This window comes from Centroberyx affinis, unplaced genomic scaffold (genome assembly GCF_046629955.1).
Source record: "Centroberyx affinis isolate AG114_WGS23_722 - 3 ecotype Tasmania unplaced genomic scaffold, CSIRO-AGI_Caff_v1 ptg002015l_1, whole genome shotgun sequence".
Taxonomy (NCBI): Eukaryota; Metazoa; Chordata; class Actinopteri; order Beryciformes; family Berycidae; genus Centroberyx; species Centroberyx affinis.
The window spans coordinates 130619-148714 of NW_027280357.1; the positions used below are offsets into that span (position 1 = coordinate 130619).

The 18096-nt window shown below is 42.9% G+C and overlaps 1 protein-coding gene across 1 annotated transcript; it reads left to right on the top strand.

The window, feature by feature from the left end:
• The first annotated feature begins 678 nt into the window (after positions 1-678).
• Positions 679-17130, top strand: LOC139653987 (protein-tyrosine kinase 6-like). The gene is made up of 8 exons (XM_071531006.1): positions 679-1266; positions 4887-5008; positions 8213-8373; positions 8834-8999; positions 12104-12265; positions 13089-13270; positions 13818-13971; positions 14870-17130. The coding sequence occupies exons 1-8, from the start codon at positions 701-703 to the stop codon at positions 15058-15060; spliced, it is 1704 nt and encodes a 567-aa protein (XP_071387107.1). The 5' UTR covers positions 679-700; the 3' UTR covers positions 15061-17130.
• The last annotated feature ends 966 nt before the right edge of the window (positions 17131-18096 follow it).

The window sequence follows — 18096 nt, forward strand, 5'->3', positions numbered from 1 at the left end:
TGATTCTAGACTTTCTCTTAGTTCTGATTCTAAAACCTCTCTCATATCGGAGTCCAGCATCTCTCGGCTGAATTCAGTCTAAACCTTCTCTTAAGCTGTGATTTAGAACCTTTATAGTTCCTGAAGCTGTTTGTGTTCTGTTTCTATAGAACCACAGGGGGTTGTGAGGAGATTTTGGGGATCTGGGTTGTAGCCTAAAACCTGTCTGATTTTTGACCATAGAGACTCACCTGGTTCTGGTTCTCTCTGTGTGTACAGTACAAAGTTGTGTGTGTGTGTGTGTGTGTGTGTGTGTGTGTGTGTCGAAAGTATCCGGTCCAACTACAGTCTCTCTTTGCCAAAAAATATAGCAAGGCACTTTCACCGGAACACCAAATCAGTGAGATATTATTCAGTAATCATATACATTATATATTTTACATAATTTGCATTTTCTTGAGACCAAGATGGATAGATAGATTGATAGATAGATAGATACTTTGTCTCTCTGAGAGGAAATCTGTTGTCACAGCCTGCACATGGAAACACTGAATAACAGTAATACAAGATATAAAAGTCTGTGTGCGCGTGTGTGTGTGTGTGTGAGAGCGAGAGAGAGAGAGAGAGATTTATGACGCACTGTGGATCATAGGCGGGGTTTCCATGCCATTCATTATTACTTTTCAGTTTTCACACTCTTGGCACACAAGGAAGTTGCTGCATGCCCTCGCGCTTAGCTGTCAGTCCAACAGCAGTTTCAACAGAACAAACCCGCAGCAGCAGCGGCGGCTTTTGTGGAAAAGCGTTCCGCAGATTCCTGTCGCTCTCCATCCTCTACCTGTCCAACAGGTGTACTCGCGCGCACACAGGCAGCGGGGGAAGGCGGCTTGCAGGGTGCCGTTCATGGTCATCTATGGGTGAATCTCTGCGGAAAGCTTGCCCGTGTCTGGAAGCGCTATGGCAGAGGCTTTTCGGCGACAAGAAGGCCGGAGGAGTAGGAGTAGGAGTAGGAGGAGGAGGAGGAGGTGACGGCGGGAGAGCTCCGAGCCCGTCGCCGCCCCAGAAGGTGGAGAAGCCCGGGGAGAGCTCCATCTACACGGCGCTGTGGTCGTTCGAGGCCCGGCACCCGGACGAGCTGTCGTTCCGGGAGGGGGATCTGTTCAACGTGATCAGCCGCACCGGGGACTGGTGGACCGCGCGCAAGATAGACCAGAACGGGCGCGTGTTGGCCGACGGGATCGTGCCCAATAATTACCTGGCGAGGGGAGAGTCCCTGGACGCGCAACAGTGAGTGGTGGGCTTTTTCCTTATGTGTGTGTGTGTGTGTGTGTGTGTAACTAGGCCTAGCTGTGTCTGTCTTATGATTGCTTCTTATAAGCTGTAAAAACTTATAATCATGAGTTAAAATTATGAGTTGAAAGAACATCTTACCAAGCGTTCATATTAAAGTTTATTAAGAAACATTTTTATCTTATTAGCAGTCTTCCCAGCATGCAGTTTGAGTTAAACTTTGTAACCTTTCTTCCTTGTTGTTGTTTGTTACAGTGTTACAGTGTTATCTATGTATGTCAAGGGAGTCTTTGCACAACTCCCTAAATATCCTGATAACCATAATAAAATTTAATGGTAGCACTTTACGGTACACAAATTACAGGGTGATAACTGTGTAATTACATAGAAAACAATTCTGGTAATAACAAGTGACTATTTGTAATTATAATGCCAGTCATTCCTGGTGATAATGAGTAATTATTATGATAACAGTACTACATTCATGTACCAAATTGTGCAATCATTACTTTGGAAACATTTGCTTCCGTCTCTCTTAAATGGAACTTCCATATCCTGTTTTCAACTCCAGCGACCAGCTTCAATTCCCAAATCATGTGAAGAGGTTTTCTTCTATGAGTGCAGTTTTCAGTTTTAGCAAAAGAGTTTCTTATTTAACCATAATCAAAACCCTAAATACTGTATATACTTAACCCAAAGCTCAATCTCAGAACTCATCGTCTATCGGTCTGACGACGATTAGACTCTGGGGTCAACAGCCAATATTTAGGGGTTTCCGGTGTAGCCAGCGGACATCCGGGCCAAGACTTCCTCTTCCGTGAGCCGGTCATTGTTTACAGTCCGATTAGCAACTTGACTCATTTCTTTTATTACACGAGTCGAACGTTTCTCCACACAATACACAAACATAGATACTTTTTGTAGGTGTTTTAGGTCCAGACGACATTTCAGCTAATCTCTATAAACAGATATCTGCATATGAGACGTCGTCTCTCAACTCCGACTCCATTCTCGTGTCTCAAGTTGCTAATTGGACTGTAACCAATGACCGGTGCACGGAAGAGGAAGTCTTGGCCCGGATGTCCGCTGGCTACACCGGAAACCCCAAAATATCGGCCGTCGCCCCCAGAGTCTAATCGTCATCAGACTGATAGACGATGGGTTCCAAGATTGCCCAAAGCTTAACCAAAGTGGTTTTACTTGCCTAAACTTAATCATAGTGAACCTTTTCCATGTGACGAACAGGAGAAAATGGCGAGTCCAGTTCATGCCACTGTCACATAATTGTGTTCAATTAATTTGTGTCCACAACAGAGAATCTGCATTTTAGAGTTCATGCTCATTTCACAAAATGTTATTAGACTGGGTTGCCTCCTCCTGTGTTTGCATTAGTTCAGTCAGCTGCTTACTTTCAGCTGCTCACTTTTTGTCACATGATATAATAATTTAGCGACTTCCTCACTGGTGGAAGAGTAGATAACAGTGGAATGCATCTCATCAATTAGTGGATTCAGCAAATAAACAGTCATGTCAACATGATTAGAAATTATCTGATAAGTTGACTTGGTGAGCTTTACTACATTACTACTACTACTACTACTATTACTACTTTGACCTTTGACCTAACTATTCAGCGCTATGTTAGTCAACAATTTTAAGACAGTGAGGAAAACTCTGTTTCTGCCTTAATATTTTTCTCTCTCTCTCTCCCTCTCTCTCTCTCTCTCTCTCTCTCTCACTCTCTCCCCACACTGAAGTGTAAATAAAGCTGTGAGAAATGTCAGTAAAGTTTCTCATATAATGTCAATCTCATGTCTGTCTGTTAGCAGTGATGCAAGCTGGGACTTAAACGCTGTGTGCGAATCAGCCTCGCCACTTCTTGTTTTGCCCTTCTCTCTCTCTGTTTATTGCTTCAACAGAATGGGAAGTGTGTAATGTGTGTAATGTGTGTAATGTGTGTAATGTGTAGCTGTTCCCACATGTCAACAGGTGCTGGAGAGCTGCGATTCACACTTTGTTAATTATAGCGTTGCGATGTAACACTATAATTAACTTTGTTTCTTTGTTTCTTTCTTTCTTTCTTTCTTTCTTTCTTTCTTTTTATTGATAGTATTAATTGTACTATAGGTCTAACAGCAGTAGCAGCAGTCCTAGATACAGTAGTAGTAGTAGTAGTAGCAGCAGTAGTAGCAGTAGCAGTAGCAGTAGTAGTAGCAGTAGCAGTAGTAGTAGCCGTCAAACAAAGCACAATGAAGAACGACAGACAGAACAACAGACTGTCTGTGAGAAAACATGAGGAACATGAAGGAACATGAAGTTTGAGCCAAGACATCTGATTGGTCAGACACCTTCCAGCTGCTCACACCTCGCTGAGCTTTACTGATTACTATCACAAGTGTGTATTTTGTACTGCTTTGAAGAAAACTTTTCAGACAGTGCACTCTGGAACCTGTAAGCAATAAGAGGATCTTATCAGTTCTTATGAACTGGGTTTATGGGTACTTTCCTATCATCCGGGTATTGCATCACCATCATACACATAACCACAATTAAGAGCACATTCTTGGATTTATTATTATTGCTTTAGAAAGTTACAGTAAGGAAGTATGCTGCTGGGAAGCCACAATAAGAGGCTGGGCCAGGTCAAAGATATGTTCAGTCCAAAGTCTCATTGCACTACATAGTTAGCTTTAGTTTAGTTTAGTTTATTTCAGTTTAGTTTAGTCTAGTTTAGTTTAGTTTAGTTTAGTTTAGTTTAGTTTAGTTTAGTAATGACCACTAGAAATCAGGTTTAACAACTCAGTATTTTTCAGTATCTTTCTCTGAAGTTAATGCAATACCAAAAATAAGATTAGTTTTAGTGCTCACACTTGGGTTTTTTGACCCTACTTCAGTGCAAACTGGTTGCGGTTTTCCGCTTAAGACAATCTATCCAGTGCCAACACAAGTTTAGATGTCACAGATAAGTAGGTTACAGGAAGTTTGATATCCTTTTCTGTGATTATCCACTGACTTGGCACTACCTGAATTGTCCTGCTGCAATAAATCCTGCCCATCTGGTGCTCCATGCAAGATAACTTGCAAGATAACATGCCAGAGTTTCCCCAAGGGGATCAATAAAGTGCTATCTTATAACACAAAGACTTGTAAATACTGTTGGTTCTACCCAGGTTTGTTTTGTTCTACAACCCTCACTAGAACCAAAACTGGGTCCAAAACAGGGAGGATATGAAACCTAAACCCAAATCACCACTAAAATCCACTGATACAGGAAAAAAAACAAAAACAGGTAAAATGCAGAGATTCATTGGGATTACAGTTTTACGAATAAGATTGGCCAGGGTTCTTGTCTTTGAAATACATTTTATTTTAATGCCCAAGCTCTATCCCTTTCTGTTAAACCTTCCTTCAGTTTCAAATGGTATGAAGGACAGACAAAACAAAATATTTTTTGGCAACTGACTACATACTGGTTATACTGGTCGATATTTCAGAAATGTGAATAATTCAAAAAGTTATTTTGGTTATTGTGGGGCCTGTTTGATTTGAAACTTTTGAAACTCCCAAACCACACAACCATTTACTAATATTTAATATCACCTGCTGTGTTGATCCAGATGGTATTTTGGGCCGATGAACCGCTTCGAGGCCCAAAGCCACCTGCTGGGCCCACGCAACGCAGAGGGAGCCTTCCTCATCCGCCTCAGTGAGAAAGACAACGTGGGATACGTGCTTTCAGGTAAGACAGAGAGGGGGAGGGTTGATGGAGGAAGCACAAAAAAAAAAAAAACGAGGGCGAGAGAGATACGGTTACATAGGGGAGCGAGGGAAGAGGGAGTTGAATCTCAGATTGAAAACAGCACTGGATACATCAGGTAAGAAAGGGAGGGATGGAGGGAGAAATGTGTAAAGAGTAAGCAGAATGGAGTTTTAGTTCTCCAAACATTCCCTGGAGGCAGAGCTGCTCTGGAGGCAGAAATAATCTCATTGGCTGAGTTAAACCTCAGTGGGCGGAGCCTAAGAACCACAGGGTTTCTGGCTAAGTAACGTTAAACTGATGCCAAGAGAAAAAGGCAAGAGATAAGAGAGGAGGAAGCTAATGTTATGAAGCCTAGCGCTCTGCTGCTAACTGAAAAAAACATTCTAAGTTATCTAGGTTAGCTTGTTAGCCTAGCTGACCTTCAAGTTCAAACTAGCCATACTAGCCTATAGCTATCTTGGTAAGCTAGTTAGTTAGTTGCTGACCTTCCAACATCATGAATGCCATGGTCGTGAATGAATGAAATAAAGCAGCCATTGCAGTGACTATTTGTATTAATATTTATATTCATATTTATTATTTTTATTGAGTTCCTTATTTGCCATTCACGTTTGCCAGTTAGCTAACTTGCTACTGGCTCTGAAAAGCTGTGGTTCTTTGGCTCCGCCCACCGACATCTACAGTGTCAGCATCATTAGACTTGATTAGAATTAAAATTTCTGTGGTCAAAGAGAAGCCAGCAGTCTGGGACATCGGCCACAAGCCAACGGGTAAAATTTGCCAACTTGTCGGACAGACTAAGTGCGGTGTGACACAGAACAAGACTAGGTCAAAACCTAGTATATGGCTGGACCGTGTATGAGTGTGCCACGTGCGTCCCGTCTCCTCTCTCTGCTGCTGTCCTCTCCACCGCGCCCACGGCCCGCGTTGATCCTACCGATCCAAGCCCCGGTCGCTCTGGTACCCATCGGTGCCGAAAACGGCGTTCGCCGGACACCCGGGGGCGCATCGGCGTCGGGACCCCCGCCGCAATCTCGGCAGGATCACCGGGAACAAATCGGCGCCCAGCTATCCGCACTGGCCGGCACCGTGGCCCCGGGAAACTTCGGGAAGGTCGGAAATAAGCCCTCGGCATGATGAAACCTCCATGCTTGTTTGTGTCTCTCTCTCCGCCAACAGAACAGAGGGCTTCAGGTGGACTGAGCTCGCACATATGCATCGAAATAAATGGCGATATGATATAATTGTATAGATTCTACTTTAGCTTCAGTTAGCTTCAGCTTACATGCATGATATTGGTCAGCCTGCTTACTGTGTGGGAGAAACGGGTTCCCGATCTCAACGGAGAAACAAGATGGTGGAGAAAACGAAACTTACATTTCTGGCTCTATGATCCTATGATGTGCCACGTGCCACGGCCGACCAATGGTGTAACTTGATCACTCAGTCAGTGACAGACATTCGCGTTTATAGGGCTGGCCCCGCTGTTGCGCTCCAGCCAAAAAGACAAGAGAAAAAGGCAGGAAAAGGAATAAAACTCTGATACTGTGGTACTACGCCACACTCACATGGACAGACCCAGTGTGAGTGTGGTGACTCACAAAACTGAGGAGGACAGGGTTAGGCAAAATGTGGGGTTAAAGGGGTACGGCTCCAAAATGTATAGTATGGCTGTAACATCTACTTTTCTCAAGACTAAACAACCAAAAGCTGAGTAGGATCATCCCTCCTGTCTGTGAGGGAGAACAGTGTGTCTCCTGTAACTCCGTATGGACCAGCCTCTCCTGGCAGTGATGTAGGAAAATGCAGGACGGTACTTGCAGTAAATTGTGGGGTAAAAGGATATGGCTCCAAAATGTACAGTATGGGTATAGAAAACACCGTACTCAAGACTAAACAACAACACACTGTGCAGGATCTTCCCCCCGTCACATATAAACCAGCCTCTCCTGGCAGAGATACAGCAAAAACATTCAGGTCAGACAACATATTATGTTTTGCACTGAATTTTGCGAAGAAAATCCCCCCCCCCCCCCCCTTCTCTCAATGCCTCTCCACATGTGATTACCATCACAACTTAGGCATTTAGCTGATGCCCTTTAATAGAAAATGTCAGTATTTGTGTATCCCATCATTTAAGAGCAAAAGTGACAACAGCAGAGTGCAAAACATTGCCAAGAAAGGGACAGAAGATGACTAAATCCTTTCTCCTGATCCCCGCCTCGCTCCATTTACTCCCTCTTTCAACACACCCTACAACAGTGGTTTTCAAAGTGGGGACCGGGAACCTCCAGGGGGCCTTGAGGGAGATCCAAGGGGGCCTCGGCAAAATGAGAAATATGGGCTTCAGTCTAATCTTACTCAGCCAGAAAAACTGATTCTTTGGATACACCCTTTGAGGTTTAAAGGAAGTTCGGCAATTTTGGACCTATATATAATCTGTCTCTTCCATCCCTGTAGTTCTTGGACCCACAGACAGTATTGTCTCCAGAGTCAGCTGTCCGCTGCCTCTAGCTGCTAACAATGAGTCCAAACTGTTTGTCAGAATATCTCCAGAAAGCCGTTTGTGGCTCCACAGGAGAGTTGAGAGGAAACACGACTCCATTAAAACACTTTCACTAATCAGGAAATCACAAAACTATTTTTCTCTGCCGCAGCACAGACCGCTGTGGGCTGAAAGGTGGTTCCTGGTGGAGTGATCTAGTTCTGGACAGTCAGGTCAGATTGTGAACAGTAGAGTTCGGTAGAAGACGATCCGCTGAGTGGAAACGGTGCGGTGCCGCCGCTTTCCAGAAATACGTCGGTCGCTCTCCGTATCATTTTCACAGACTGGAGGTTTTGGAGATATTCTGACAAACAGTTTGGACTCATTGTTGCAGCAAGAGGCAGCGGAGCTCATTGCTTCAACCGACAGCTGACTCTGGAAACAATACTGTCTGTGGGTCCAAGTACTACAGGGATGAAGAGAGGAATTATATATAGGTACAAAATCACCAAACTTGTCCTTTAACTGAACCATGAGCAGCTCTACCTCCAAGAAATGTTTGTATAACTAAAACTCCAATCTGCACACTCTCATCTTCCCAATTTTTGTGCAAGTCATTGTTTGACCACTTGTTGTGGACCTGTGTGTGTGTGTGTGTGTGTGTGTGTGTTCCTGACTTTGTGTGTATCTTTCTCCAGTGAAGTCGGACAGTCGGGTGAAGCACTACAAGATCCTCAAGGTGGAAAATGATTTCTATGTGGAGCCGAACCAACATTTCACCTCTCTGATCGACCTGGTGGAGCACTACTCTACCAATAGCCTCAGCACCACAGGCAGGCTGCGAGAGGCCTGCAAGAGGGTAGGGTGTGTGTGTGTGTGTGTGTGTGTGTGTGAGTGTGAGTGTGACTGTGAGGTTGCAGCTGATTCTGTCAGAGTTTCTATCTTTTTTGCTTCTTCCTCTCTTGTTTCTACTTCCTCTTCTTTCTGGGTAAGTGAAAAGAAGAAAAGGAAGTGTGGACAGTCACACCAAGCCCGCAGTGATGTCTGAAAGGGAATACACGCAAATGCAATGGCTATGGCATTGCACAGCTGTGTGCATGCGTGTGTGTGTGTGTGTGTGTGTGTGTGTGTGTGTGTGTGTGTGTGTGCGTCACATGCATTGCAGCTGTACTGACGCCTGAACCCACAAATTGTTTGGGAAATCCTGTAACACCGATGGATGTAGGGTGAGGGGAGTACTGCTGGATAGGTGCATTCATAACTAAAAGTGTGTGTCTGTATGTGTGTGTGTGTGTGTGTGTGTGTGTGTCATCCACCAGACACAGCCCCCGCCCACAGACTTGTCCCACTCCACAGTGGATGAGTGGGAGCTTCCTAAAGAGGAGTTCAGCCTGGAGGAGCAGCTGGGCACCGGGTATTTTGCCGATGTGCACCGGGGCCGCTGGAAGAACCGCATCAACGTCGCCATCAAGATCATCAAAGGCGGTAAATCTTCACCTCTTTTTCAGCAATACCCAGCTTCATACTCAGAGAGTTATACACAATAAGACCTGGAACAGTCTGTTATAGAGGTTTTACCAGCTGTGGCACAAATTTCCAACATGGAGATCAATCGGAGAATTGTCTATGTGCAAATAATGTCTAAATTTCTAATTCAACGACTAGAAAAACAGAGATACCTGAAAAGAACCTGTTGTGGTGTGGCTGTAGGTCAATTCAGTAATGTTACACTTAAAAACAGATTTATTCCCAAAAGTAAACTGTCTTGTCTTTAGCCCTAGTCTCTACTCAAAAACACTCTGAGTTGCAGCTTGAGAAGAGTCAGCTCAGTTAACCTGAACAAACTGTTAGCTAGCTAACTAGCCAGCAGGCTCATTTAGCAAAGACGCCCATGTTAATGTGAAGATGCAGCTATTAGCTACTGCCACATGTAATGCTAGCTTCTACTTGATACCTTAGCTCGGTCGTTCTCAACGTGGGGTCCGGGGACCACCAGGGGTCCTTGAGGGGGTTCCAGGGGGTCCCCAGCAAATTGATGAATTGTTAAACTTCACCATTATTTCATTTACAAGAAGTTAACACAATTAGAGAATGTAGAATAATGACTGTTTTGATCATAGTTTCTCTGTTATCTCTCTACCTACAATACAGACAGTCATGGAATTCTGGACAAAATGATATCTGACAATAAAAATGTTCTCAGATTTGGGTCTGAGAGACAAAATCTCATCAAATGGGGGTCCGTGGCCCTAATGTGGACTAAATTAGGGTCCTTGATATGAAAAAGGTTGAGAATCACTGCCTTAGCTAGTGTGCTAATCAGATGTGTTAACAAGACAGTGATGGTTGGCTGACCAGATACTATGGTTAGCTAGCTAACAAGGTGACAAATCAATTTAATTTACAAAAGCCTCAATTAAAATCAGAGGTTTTTCAGCATATCATTTATGCCCAAATTGAATAGTAATACTTACAGATGGAAATTGAGTTTCCAATGTAGCTCAAAAAATACAGATATGCATTGTCGACACCATGTTAGACCAGGTTTGAGTGAAACTGGGTGAGGTTTAACTGGTAAAGACAGAATTAGAATGAATAGAAGAGGTATTCTATTTTGGCAAGAAAACAAAGAGCGTTATGTAATGTGTGGAGTGAGTGAGACAGTTGGAACGTTCAACAGAACCGCCGCTGTGTTGCGCAATATTCAGAGAAATTTGACCTTGATCATGTTGAGTCGTCAGCTTTCTGAGTCTCATGTGTTTTGCCCACACTAATATCTGTGTCAGTATTACTGAAATAATCACAATAAATTACACTTCATTCCAGACAGTCCGATCTAATAAATATGTCACGACTCATAAATAAAGTAAAGTACGAGCTGATTGGAAGCATGAAGCAAAGCCACAAAAAACTACTGTCTGTCAAGTAGGTAATTTACTGTAGCTGAGCTGCTGTATGACTCATGAACTTAATGATACACTACTCATCGTCTAAAGAGGAAGTCAGTGGCTCATGCTTCTCATCTCTGCCAGGTATTGCTGTTTGAAACACCAATAATAACTTCAACTCTCTTCTGTTTGTCACAGTGTGAGTCAGTGGATGATTCTAGATATCATTCATTCATTCTATAATAAACCCAGCACTCGCTTGCATTCATTTTTTTATCTTTAATCTTCTGTTAGACTGAAAATTATACTTGTAATATAAAGGAAAGTAGGGTGAAGATATTGTGGGAGGTGAGCATGCTGGAAAAGGTACCAAGATGTGATATTATTTTAAAAAAACAGTCACTACTACTGCAAGTTGTATGTAACCCAATCAAAGATGCCTTTATTTTCCATGCTATAGCATTAGGATCAATTTTGTCTGTTACTGCTGAGTCCCAGTTTCCCCTCTCATTCTTAGTTTTCCACTCGTATGAATGTAACAAAGCAACTTCTATTATACAAATCTACAAATATGCTGCTCATCCTGTCCTTCATAGGTTATGTGCATCTTTTAACACTACCAAGACTGAGTAATATTCATATAGCAGCAAGGTAGGGCTGAAACTACATACCTGAAATCATCATGCAACCTCAGTCTGTAGTGCAGTGGGGAGAAGCTTTCATCAGTCATAGCTGATGAAAGCTTCATCTACAAAATATGCTGCCCGTCTTGTCCCGTGAAGACTAATCTGCATCTGTGAGCATCACTGTGTGGTAATAATCATAGTATTATCTTGTAAGGTTACACATACCTGAGATGTTTCATCCTTTTGTTGCTCTGTAACAGCAGGATAAAAAAGAGACAGCGTGGTTGGTTTAGGAGCGACACCTCAGGCCATGAGTGTTTATCAGTCCCTTAAATATATTTTTATTAGAACGCTATAAAATGATTGTAACAAGCAAACCCGCGTGTCTCAAACAGTGTACTGGTGTTGCATCCAGCCCTATCAGGGTGGCTTATTTTTTGTACAATACACAGTGGCTTTATCATTAGCTCTATAAGCCTCATAGGAAACACGGCATAGCACTCAGATACAATATCATCTTGCTATTATCAATAGTTCTATTCCAAACTGCGATATATCAATTGGAAAAAAATGCTTGCCTGAAGGTTTACCACTCAATTTTCCTAAAATTCAGAGGATCCTTTCTACAAAAATGTTATCATTTCGTCGACCAAGGTCTTAAGTTACTTGCTATCCTTTAGAAAACATCACAATTACCAGGACCAGTGGCAGCTTTTCTATCTGTGACAGGCTGCTGGGAATTTTTCTTTAAATTTAGGATCACAGGTTTCTCTTATCTTGTCATATGTTGAGAACAGAAAGTGTATTTCTGTCTCTATTTCCATGAGGTTGCAGTACTTGCAGAGCCTGACTAAATGTCTTGAATGTCTTCCTTCTTCAATTTCCAAGTTATCATCCCCAGGTCTATATTTACTAAGAATCTTTCTTTCATTTCATGAATGCTAAGGTATTTGGCCAATTTAATCTCTCTGTTAAGTGTTTGATAGAACTGAAGTTTATTCTGTTTTTAAAATGTTGTTATTTCTCTCTTCCTCTCTTTCTGTCTCTTCCTCTCTTTCGGTCTCTCTGTGTCCAGACTCTGAGCTGAATCACAGTGATTTCCAGAGGGAAGTCCAGATATTGAAGAGTCTCCGTCATCGTCACCTCATCTCTCTGTTTGCTGTCTGCACCGCCTCCTCCCCCTACTACATCATCACCGAACTCATGGAGAAAGGCAGCCTACTCAACTTCCTCAGAGGTGAAACTGTGTGTGTGTGTGTGTGTGTGTGTGTGTGTGTGTGTGTGTGTTTGTCTGTCTGTCTGTCATTCTAAAACCCTTGAATTCTAATTCTAGAACCTACTTTGGTTGCAATCCTAAAATATTTTTCAGCTCTTGTTCTGGATTTTTTTTTTTTTGTGCTTTGATTCTAGAACTTTGTTGGGTCATATTTTAGAACCCATTTCAGTTTTGATTCTGGAACCATCATGGGTTCTGATTCTAAACCCTCTCTGGCTGCTGGTTCTGGTGCCTTGTTGGGTTCCGATTCTAGAACTTCTTGGTTTTGATTCCATAAATGACCTAGATTGAAAGTGATGAGATTTGTTCCAGCAGACGACTGAATTTAAATTCTGTTTTCTGAATTTGTATGGAATGATTGAATTTATTGAGGTTGAAACTGATTATAGAAATCAAACTCATGATGCTCTTACCAAGTTTTTATCCTATTAAAACCATATTGCATTGAAAAGTCCTAGATATTTAGTTTTCTTTAAGATATTCAATTGATACTGGACTGGATTTGTTCTGACTTGACTTGCTGTTCTACATTTAGACTTGAGACTTGACATTAATGACATGGACTTGACTTGGTCTTCCACAGTTAGACTTGAGACTTGACTTGAGACTTGTGCCTCAAGAATTGAGACTGACTTGGGACTCAACGCTCGACTAACACAAATGTGTGTTGTCCCACAGAAGACACACAGATCCTTTTTTTAGTGTGTGATTTCTGATTCTAAAACCTCTCTTGAACCGTCCTGCGCTGGAGTCCTGGGTTTTAAAACGTTTGTTTGTACCTCAGGTCCAGAGGGACAGCATCTGCAGCCGGTGTCTCTCATCGACATGGCTGCCCAGGTGGCTGATGGGATGTCGTACCTGGAGGAGAAGAACAGCATCCACAGAGACCTGGCAGCTCGCAACGTCCTGGTGGGAGAAAACTACATCTGCAAGGTGGCCGACTTCGGACTGGCTAGGGTTATCAAGGTAGGGAGGAAGGATCTGTGTATTTTTAAGTGAAATCAAACATGCAGTTTGCTGTGCTGTTATCATAGAAGGATGCTTTGCCCAATGACAGCTCTTTCAAACCTAAGACTCAAAAAATAAGGAAAACAAAAGACCATCACTAATTGTAGCTGTGGTTTAGTCTCGGTAGGTGGCAGAAACCACGGCTAGTGGTTTTGTTTAGAACTTTGATTAGTAAGTAGCTAACAACTTGTTTGTCTCTAAGACAGTATACCCAAACAAAAATACACTAGAAATGGTGTGTTACAAAAACCTTTGATTTGTTCCCACTGAATTGTTAGACACAAGAAGCTGTTTCAGTTCCTTTTTACTTGCTCCGACAAATAACATACACTATTTGGTAAGGGAGCATGTCTTTGTAGCTCTTGATACCCACACCCAAAATACCCAGGCAGGAACAGGCCACAGACGAATGACCACAAGAACATGGAAGCAGTGATTGGCTTCAGGCTGCTCCTTTCTCTCATTTTCACTTTCCCTCCCTCCCTTCGTTCCTTCGTCCACCCAGGAGCCGTTCTACATCACAGCAGATAAGAAGATTCCCTACAAGTGGAGCGCTCCGGAGGCCATCAGCCACGGACGCTTCTCCAACAAGTCGGACGTCTGGTCCTTTGGGATCTTGCTCTATGAGATTATCACCTATGGAGGAGTTCCTTACCCTGGTTAGTTGGTTGGTTGATTGATTGACTAATTGATTGACTTGTGTCTATGTTTTCTGGTGTACATCAAGTACAAGTGTAATTTTCGGCACTTCTGGGAATGTATTTGGGATAATGCTTATCTCGCATTACTTCTCAACACGGCAACTGTTAATAGGAATCTTGTGTTAACGTGTTGTTCCTCACACTTGTGATGCTGAAAAGTAAGACAAACTATACTTAGTGATGTGCTGAAATTGCTACATCAAAGGTGACTGTGAAATCAAAGAATACCAAGTCGATAGTTGTGTCTTTGTGGAGACCGATCTTGTCTTGGAGAGAACGAACTTCTCAAGAACCCGAGAACAGAGAACATCTTTACACTTTGAGATGGACTGTATACCTGAGGTCACGCAGCCATTTGTTTTCCAAGCTGATTCTACCGGTTCTGTACTGTATAGACTATAGTGCTGTTTGTTTTGATGCACCATTCTTGCAATGGATCTTGGGTCTTCCCAGTCGTTCTCTCATCAGCCTAGTCACCATCTGATGCATCCTCGGTTGGGAAGTAAACTTATAAGTGTCAGTGTTCTCAGTGTTCTTCAATTTTGGAATCGTGCTTACGTGTTACGATAGATTTTATGTCAAATGCATTGTGGAGGACACAGTAACACATATTGAGAAAGACCCTAAGTGTGTCCGCTCTAGACAGGCCATGGTAATCAAACGTTTGATCTCTCTTCTCCACCACTTCCCTTCCTCTCGTCCCTCCTCTTTTTCCCCTCTGTACCTCCCTCTATCCTTCTTCTCTCTCCATCCCTCCTCTCCCTCTATCCCTCTTCTCTCTCCATCCCTCCTCTCCCTCTGTCCCTCTTCTCCCTCCATCTCCTCTCTCTCCCCCCATCTCCTCTCTCTCCCTCAGCCTACAACAACCAAGAAGTGTACCAGCAGGTAACCAATGGATACAGGATGCCACCTCCGCCCAAATGTCCTGACTTCCTCTACAGCATCATGTTGGAATGTTGGAGCAGCGAGGCAGCCGATAGGCCGGACTTCAAGAACCTCAGGCTCCGATTGGACAACTGTTCCTATGAGCTGGAGCAGCAGCCATGACTCCCTGCAGTACATGCACAAGGCCACAGAGGGGCAGCAGAGACACAGAGTCTGTACAGATCAGCGCTTGCTGAACTTTTTCTTTCTGAGGACACACATTTTTAAAAACAGTTTTTTCCCACAAACCGAATCGGATTTTGCAGGTTCAGTTTTGTGTGTTTGCAGCTTGCTGAACTGCAAGCCCAGTGTGTTTTATTCAGTCTACATCGCAGGTAGGTGGGAAGGAATTGGCAACACAAAGTAGCCAATAGGTTTGGAGGTTTGGATACCAATTTCTTACAAGAATAATTGGGGACCCTTAATCAGATTTCCTTGACCAAACTTTGGGACCTGAACCTACACTTTAAAAACACTTTTACATAGAAGACAGAGATTCCAGACTGTTTAATGCAAAAGGAAAGTGTGAAGAGAGAACCTTGACAGCATCAGTTGGGCTTTGAGCCAAGTGCAGATGAGGTGTTAGTATAATGTGACAGATAAGAAATAAAGTCTAGACCACAGCTCATAGCATGATTGGCTCACTTAAATATTGTGTACTGGCCCAAATAAAGAGGTGTGAACATGTGCTTCCTTTTGCCCAGAAACTCAAACCTGACATGACATCACACTGTCTGTTTATGAAAACTGAAAACAAGCAAGAAATGGTGGAAGAGCAATTGCCATCGACAGCTCCAACACATATTTTTGTTCTTGTTTTAAATCGGGTTTGATGCTTCCTGATAAAAGATCTATCAGAGAACTTTTGGCACGAAACGAGAATAGAAGAGAAAGTCTTACATGGCATCTAAAACACACCAGAAATAAACAAATTTCTTGCCAAACTAATTAATAAGCTTTCCAAATGGATTCATTTAAATCCATTATGTTTCTTCTTTGCTGATCAACTTAATTCTATTTGATTTATTTGGGAGTACCAGCCTGTGACAGTTGGCTGCAGTACCTATCTATGGCCAGAGAGGGGCAGCACAGCCACAGCAGCCTAACCTCTCCCTCCTCAGCCTTTAATTCAGTCTCTTCCAAAGAACCAATCCAATCTTTGATCACCGAATCTGGAAATGCTCCATTGACAAAGACTGTGACTCTGTGGACTCCTGTGTGTCTGAACATTTACATCAAAGAGAAAATCATCCTGGGTTTTCTCGCAGTTACTTTTTGCATTAATAGCACAGACGGCATGTGAAGACTGTGACAGACCAGACAATATTTTGGACAACATGACAACTGGCAAAATATTAAATACAATTCATCCAGGCAACAAGAAGATGCTGTACAATCAGTGTGAGAGTGCTGAGACGTTTCCCTTTTGGGCGGTGTTGCTCAGAAAAGATGTCTTGTGTATGGTCGACCTAAAGGCAGCAACACATGGGGCAACATTGCCCAATGAAATGTTTCATCATAGTTGTGTTGATTCATTTCCTGTTGCTTTAAACATCCATTTACGTTGCGCAGTATACCTTAAGGCTACATTTTCACATTTCTCATATTCTTCAGATTTGGAATTTGGTTTTACTGCAACTCTTGTGGAGAAATGAGTATTAGTCTCCCATTTTAACATCTAAAATATCTGATCAAAGTGCCTGCCTCACCTTAACAGCAGCACAATGTTCTGAAACTGTTTTAGAAATTTTGTATGAGGGACCCTAACTCTAATATCAGCTTCAAACTGTTGCAAACAGTTGTCATACTGTACAGCTTATATATATGTACAGATTTCTGTACATAAACTGCTTGTTTTTGTATTCTGTTTCTGTTTTTTATGCTTTGTTTCTATGCAGAATGATCTTGTAAATCTATGAATAATGTAATAATAATGAATTAGTAATGCCGAAATGTTTCGAAATGTGTTTCTTAACACCACACACCATATGTAGGCGTGTGTGTGTGTATGTGTGTGTGTGTGTGTGTGTGTGTGTGTGTGTGTGTGTGTGTGTGTGTGTGTGTGTGTGTGTGTGTGTATGTGTGTGTGTGTGTGTGTGTGGGGGGTGATACAGTCCAGGTGTTACATTCCCGCCTGTCTGCTACTGGAGTTAACTGGGTCAGTAAGACCTAAACAGTTGGCCCCTATTTCTCTCTCTCTCTCTCTCTCTCTCTCTCTCTCTCTCTCTCTCTTTCTCTCTCTCTCTCTCTCTCTCTCTCTCTCTCTCTCTTTCTCTCTCTCTCTCTCTCTCTCACACACACACTCTCTCTCTCTCTCTTCTCCCCCCCCCCTCCCCTCTTCGTCCTTCACAAAGAGGTCTCTGTGTCATTGCTCTGATGATGCAGCATTTTGAGAAACTACCCTTATCCGGTCCCCACAGCATGTATGCACACACACACACACACACACACACACACACAGTCTGTCTGAGTCAGTGAGATCTGGGCCAGTGCCAGGAAGAATGGAATGGGCGAAGACAGTGAAATCGTATATGTGTGTGAATATGTGTGTGTGTGTGTGTGTGTGTGTGTGTGTGTGTGTGTGTGTGTGTGTGTGTGTGAGACAGAGAGTGTGTGTTTGTGCTCGCCTGCATGTGCTTTAATGCATGAAATTGTGCAAGTGAGTGTGTGCCTGTGCATGTACTGTATGTGTGTGTCTACATGCATGCGGGTTTGTCCTACAGAGTGTGTGTGTGTGTGTGTATGTGTGTGTGTGTGTGTGTGTGTGTGTGTGTGTGTGTGTGTGTGTGTGTTAGTATATGTGACTCCTCTCATCTCTATCCTGCAGAGTCATTTAAGCCAGTCTATCCATATGAAGCAGGACAGTCATATAAATAGAGCCGGACCCTTCACCTCACCTCCAGGCAGACCCGGTGACCCCGTCAGGACAGGAGAACCCATCTGTTCTCTCAAACTGTGGCCTAGAACCAGAACTGGGTCAAGAACCTGTTGCCTCTTTACTGGTTCTCAATTTGGACCCAGGAACCCCAGAAGAGACCCTGACACCCTGACACATCTGGCTTCTGATTTAAAAACCAAAATAAACAAATCAAAGCTGCCTGTTTCCAATCAAACAGAACTAATGAAACTTCTGAAACTATAAATGGGAAGAATAAGAAA

Bases quoted from the DNA above. Each gene is read 5' to 3' on its own strand.
- LOC139653987 (XM_071531006.1), top strand. From the start codon at position 701: ATGCCCTCGCGCTTAGCTGTCAGTCCAACAGCAGTTTCAACAGAACAA. The intron at 12,266-13,088 runs GTGAAACTGTGT...TTTGTACCTCAG, and splicing joins CCTACTCAACTTCCTCAGAG to GTCCAGAGGGACAGCATCTG. The intron at 13,972-14,869 runs GTTAGTTGGTTG...TCTCTCCCTCAG, and splicing joins TGGAGGAGTTCCTTACCCTG to CCTACAACAACCAAGAAGTG.